A 3143-nucleotide genomic window follows, 5' to 3' on the forward strand; every position below is an offset into this window, starting at 1 on the left:
GATTGTTGTTTTCTACTTTCTTAATAGTGATTATCATTTGTGACTCAAAAGGGCCAGCAGGGCCATAGGGAGTCCCTTCCCCCCCTCTTTTCATTAAATGCCAGGCTATTTTGTTTTCATGGGTGCTTAAATTCTGATCAAAACCTTTTAAAAGGAAAGAGATCTCCACTTTCCTCTTCCAGTCCTGGCCAGCCCTTTAACATCAAAGTAGTGACCTGAAAAATATGTGACAGGGTCCTCTTGGTTAATTTCCCCTTGGAGAAAAAAAAAGATCAAGAACAGGGTTGAAAGCTTGGTCAGACAGCAGTGCTCAGTGTGGTGAAAGTTTGGTTTAATCCACATCACTCCATGCCGGAGCATTACATCAGCAGAGTATAATTTTAACAGCATGTGAAAGGCATAAAAATCCAATCTTTTCTTACATTCCCTATCTGTCCAATCTTATTCTGCAGTTGGTGGGCGGTGAGTTTGATCTGGAGACAAACTTCATTATCCAGGATGCAGAAAGCATTGGCTGCATGGTGGAGCTGTTGGGGCACTGTGACGTCACCTGCCAGGCTGAAATCTGGAGCATGTTCACAGCCATCCTTCGAAAAAGTGTTCGGAATCTGCAAACAAGCACTGAGGTTGGCCTCATCCAGCAGGTGCTGCTCAAAATGAGCTCAGTGGATGACATGATTGCAGGTATGATAATGGTGTGAGCAGGCCTTTGTTTTGCTCAGCAGCAGTGATAGCACATGTATGTTCATTTTCCCATAAACATGCCCTCTTAGTTTTAGCTTTCAGTTGGGCTATAAACCATCTGTCCGTATCTTTTAGTGGATGTGCATTTTGAGTTACAATAGACAGGCAAAGTTGTGATGTAAGTTTTGGGTGGGAAAAGCTCACTTCCATCTGCAAGCCCTGTTCTGCAGAGGCTAGGTGACTTCTCCAAAGCAGCCATGCACCAAAGGTCCACTTTAACATGAATAAAGAAAACATAATTGCAAATCTTTAACTTTCAACAATTTGATTTTCCTTATAGTATTGCCTGTGTTGTAATAGTGTCAACAAATTAAGTCAAGAACAAAACAGTGAAGAAGGCTAGCAGTGAATGTATTACTTGCTTAAATATATTGAAAATATGGAACAGATGAAATGGCTGTGTTGTGGTCACTGTTAAGTTACATCCTGAACTTTGGTCTATGAATATTGCAGTCTGTAGGGAATACAATAGTAGTTTTTGGTTTTATCCTTCTGGAAAATGCCCCTGAAATCTGTATTCAGGTCACTGTGGGGTTGTCTCTGGAAGTCAGTGTCACTTTCATATTTTTGCACCGTGCAAATTACATCCATACCTTGTGTAACTTCTAAATGATGTTTCAGCCGGTGAAATCTAAATGCATTTTCCTTGCGGTGTGGCTGTGCCTCTAAGTTAAACAATTCACAGTTTAGACTTCACTTTGATTTACAAGTCAGTTTCCATGTAATTGTAGTGGAAGTGTTTCTGTGATAAATATAATGGAATCTCACAGATAATAAGCTAAAAATGAAGCTTAACTAAAGCGAAACAGTTTTTATTATCTCAGGTTGATGCATATAAATACTTTTCACCATGAAGACCTCCTGCGCAGTCTGGTTGAATTATTTTATCTGTAAAATGCAGCTACAACTGATGATTGTCCTCTCTCTCCTCTTGTCAATGTGTGTGTGTGTTTGGTGATGCAAATATGCTGTCTTGCCTTTAAAGATTTGTTAGTGGACATGTTGGGAGTGCTGGCCAGCTACAGCATCACAGTGAAGGAACTGAAACTGCTCTTCAGCATGCTACGAGGGGAAGGAGGCCTCTGGGTAAGTGCTAGCAGGGACCAAGTTGCAGCGAGTTAGACATAAGTGTGTGTTGGTTTGACACTGTCACTTGAGTTGCCCCCGGAGAGCCACCACACTGATCTGTTTAGGGCTTGTCCTGTAATTGACAAACTGCAGAATGAGTGAACAAGGTAATTGACAGTGTATTGACTGCAGCCCAAACAGTGAGAGAGAAAACCTTGACTGTCTTCTTATTACTTTTTTTTTTATCTTTGTCACCTGTGCAGCCGAAGCACGCGGTCAAAATGTTGTCGGTGCTGAATCAGATGCCCCAGAGACACGGTCCAGATGCCTTTTTCAACTTTCCTGGTCGCAGTGCAGCAGTAAGCTCTCACATGTTTTCATTCTGCAATCACTTCTAAAATGGCATGTTTTTGTGCATTTTTATGGAGCCCTGAAGGTTATTAGGGTAAAACAACGGATAGTTAATGTGCACAAATTAAATGACCAAGCAATGTCTGATACTGTACAGTGATGGATGTCAAAGAAAACATGGTGGGTTCAACAACAACAACAACAAAAAGTAAAGAAGAAAATCCATATTTAAAAAATTACGCTATGATATCTGCTGGACTTTACAAAATTATCTGTCATAAAATTTTAATATGTTTATTGCAGCAAGGGTTCTTTTGTGAATTAGAATTTTTCTTTTTGATTATCCCATTTTAATCCAACATGCCTCATTAACTTATTTTATTTCATGATTTTGTATAATAAGAAAACAGGTGTGAACTGACCAATGCATGTAGATGGAAACCGTTCTGCTAATACTACATTCACATGTATACTGACTGTAGTAAGAGTACAGATTATTAAAAAGGGTTTATAGATGGGAAAATGTAAGTAATGTGAACGGTAGTGCTGGCGGCGCTGTCCCCCTGGCCAACAGCATTCAAGTAGATTTTAATGACAGTCTATTTGTGTTGTTGCCATACTGGTGCTTGAAGCAGCAAATAAGGACAAAGGACTTGCATTACAGCAATCATTTCTCACACTATATCACACATCATGGGCTCTAGTTTCGCAGACCGGGCGAGGCAGTGGTGCAGCGCACCTGCGCTTCGCTAACTGGGTGTGGCCAGGCGGATTTTGCAAGTTTGGCACACTGTGCGTGCTGGCGCAGCTACTCCGCTTTCCCACCTCCGTCCCTCCTACCTGCGCAAGTCGGAAAGAGGCAGGAGAGAAGGCGTGGAGTGGGTTTTACACACATCACACCAATCAAATGAGCCCCTCTCCTCGCCCTTAAATGCGCTGTGCGAAGTCGTAATGAGAGTTTACTCAATTCGCCATGGCAG

At 41.6% G+C, this 3143-nt stretch overlaps 1 protein-coding gene across 1 annotated transcript in view; it reads left to right on the top strand.

The window, feature by feature from the left end:
- Positions 1–348: 348 nt before the first annotated feature.
- The window catches only part of LOC126406986 (neurobeachin-like), a 65455-nt gene continuing 62660 nt past the window's right edge, over positions 349–3143 (top strand). The window contains exons 1-4 of the mRNA XM_050071620.1: positions 349–372; positions 453–684; positions 1730–1830; positions 2076–2171. Coding sequence (XP_049927577.1) covers positions 349–372; positions 453–684; positions 1730–1830; positions 2076–2171 — 453 coding nt within the window. The remainder of the gene's footprint in view (positions 373–452; positions 685–1729; positions 1831–2075; positions 2172–3143) is intronic.

This window comes from Epinephelus moara, chromosome 2 (genome assembly GCF_006386435.1).
Source record: "Epinephelus moara isolate mb chromosome 2, YSFRI_EMoa_1.0, whole genome shotgun sequence".
In the NCBI taxonomy this organism is placed as follows: domain Eukaryota; kingdom Metazoa; phylum Chordata; class Actinopteri; order Perciformes; family Serranidae; genus Epinephelus; species Epinephelus moara.